The sequence below is a fragment of the Notothenia coriiceps genome, unplaced genomic scaffold (assembly GCF_000735185.1).
Source record: "Notothenia coriiceps isolate Sejong01 unplaced genomic scaffold, NC01 NC01_scaffold00016291, whole genome shotgun sequence".
In the NCBI taxonomy this organism is placed as follows: domain Eukaryota; kingdom Metazoa; phylum Chordata; class Actinopteri; order Perciformes; family Nototheniidae; genus Notothenia; species Notothenia coriiceps.
In genome coordinates, this window is record NW_011348992.1 from 74,014 (window position 1) to 76,503 (window position 2,490).

Sequence of the window (2,490 nt, forward strand, 5' to 3'; positions counted from 1 at the left end):
TCAGTGTTTGAGTCATTCCTGTCACTTTCTCCACATGACAAAACAAAGGGGTCTTCCCCTGACTCAAAACTACTTCCAACGGGTGCACTCATACCTCCCACTCATGTTTTCTCCTTTATCTTTTTCTCTCCCTGTCACTATCTCTGTTTCCCAGGGACCACACATAGCATCAGTGACTTTGGCAGCCTATGAATGTGGCTCGGTGGATTTCCCCGAACCGCCCTATCCAGACCAAATCATCTGTCCCCAGCAGAGTGCACCGGCAGCAGGGTCTGATGCTGCTGAGCAGGTGGGCGTGGAGGCTGCAGGGGAGGAAGGGTTGATGGAGACAGCTGCCATCCAGGGAAGCATCTCTCTCTGGACCATCCTCTCCAAAGTGCGCCTGGAAGCTTGTATGTGGGTGAGTGCATGTTACACGCTGGCATTGGACACTGCAGGCCGCGAAAGCTGAAGAGCTTTTATAAACATTTCTCATTGTGCAGTTTTGGTCGCAGTTTGAATTGACCTTGCACACTAACCACAGCTGGGACCAGTCTTCAGAATGTGTGCTATGAAATATCAACTTTATGTCAGTTCCTCATGCACTAAGAGAAACGATCTTGTTTTCTGACTCACCACCATGCATGTTTGAATTTATCCAGTGGGTTTTTATAAGGTGCTATTAGACAGAGGGAGGTAGAAACATAAAACCTACCAAAATTGAAGGGGCCACATCAAACTAAGCATGCAAAGAACTTCAAATTAGGTTAACAAGTCATACCGTGAATTTTTACTGACTTACCATGCAACTGTGGTTATTGAATGGCAGAAAATGGTGAACATGTGATCCTCAATTGGACTCCCTTGTTTTCTAAGGAACATAATGACATCACTATGTAACACTTGCTCTTCTATTGGCTAGCGCTTCAACAAATTGTAAGTGATAGGCTAAAGGGCGGGACATCTCTCAGCGAGCGTCCAATCACAACAGAGGCGGCCAGTTTACCAATCAGGGCAGACTTGGCACTGATTTCAGACAAAGGGTGGAAAGAGGTGCTGAAGCACAGGCAGTATAAGAAAAATAAAGAAGTTTTTGAACATTAAAGCACGGAAACATTACCCAGATATGAACTAGGGCTGTACCCGAATATCCGGTCGTTGGCCTACTATTCGGTTTTCAATTTCGTTAGTCGGATATTCTTTTTTTTCTCTTTTTTTTTGGCAGCCGCGCTGCACTGCGTGGGGGTTAGGATGGTATAGGGTTGGGTTAAATGCAGAGGACACATTTCGTTTTAATGTATCCGAGTACTGGGACAATAAAGACATTACAAATAAATATAAATCTTATAAATATAAATCGTAATAGTATGCTCTTTCTGCAATTCAGCTTCACAGCGTTTTTGTCAGGTGTCTCGGATTCGGAGCGTATTATGAAACCTTTTGAAAAATGTATTTTTATTAACTTTAGCATTTCCCTCCGAATAATGGTCGAAGACTTGACTGATGATATGAATGTATTGAAATCTCCAATATCAACTTAAGAGCTTGTGCCTCTTCGGAGGTGCTAACACTTAACCATAAACTTTATCCTTTACTTTCTCCGTCTTTATATGTAGATATTACTTTTCTCCGTTAATCTCCACTCCTTTTCTCCGTCACGTTGTTTCGTAGCAACAACAACTTCCTGTCAACAGCGCTAACTCTCCTTCAAAATAAAAGCATGTCCATACAAAATAGGAAGCCAAGTCAAATTACACTAAAGACATATACACAACTGCAACTAAAGTAGCATACACAATGCAATATCATTTTCAATTTCAAAGAACACAAATTGTGTTATTTACATTAACAAATAATTATAAAACAACAATACTGTAGAATAACAAAATGAATGCCTTGAATAAACCAAAATACACGTGTTGAAGCACGCGCCGAATATTCGCTGCTGATTACTACCGAATATCCGGAGCCCGAAAATGGTATTCGGGACAGCCCTAATATGAACCTGAAAATGACTTTGATAGGGCCCCTTTAAAAACCTCTGTCATTTACTTTATGATTCATGTTTCTTTTCTGCAGTACCTCCACTGATAAATGATCAAGCTATGAATGAGTCAAATGTGCATGTTCACCGTTCAACTGTTTTCATTGATAACTCACTTGCTTGGAAACCCCCAGCTCCTTACCGTGAGATTTCCCCCAGTGTCGGTGGTTTCACACACCTAGTGGCTGCTGAGAAAAATGAAACATTTTCAGTGTACTACGTTTTCTTCAGAACAAGAGCATGAACACTTTTACAACTTTATAGTGGAAATTAATAAAGACAACATTCTAAACTTTATAATGTCAGTGTTTTTAGTTTAAAGAGCGGCTTTCTACTTTCAACTCCAGTGGTTTATCAATGAATCGTGACACACACACACACACACACACACACACACACACACACACACACACACACACACACACACACACACACACACACACACACACACACTCTTGTGGCTGGAC

At 41.4% G+C, this 2,490-nt stretch overlaps 1 protein-coding gene across 1 annotated transcript in view; it reads left to right on the top strand.

The window, feature by feature from the left end:
- The first annotated feature begins 103 nt into the window (after window positions 1-103).
- LOC104949484 (vacuole membrane protein 1-like) overlaps window positions 104-2,490 on the top strand; it is a 43,282-nt gene continuing 40,895 nt past the window's right edge. The window contains exon 1 of the mRNA XM_010775844.1: window positions 104-400. Coding sequence (XP_010774146.1) covers window positions 104-400 — 297 coding nt within the window. The remainder of the gene's footprint in view (window positions 401-2,490) is intronic.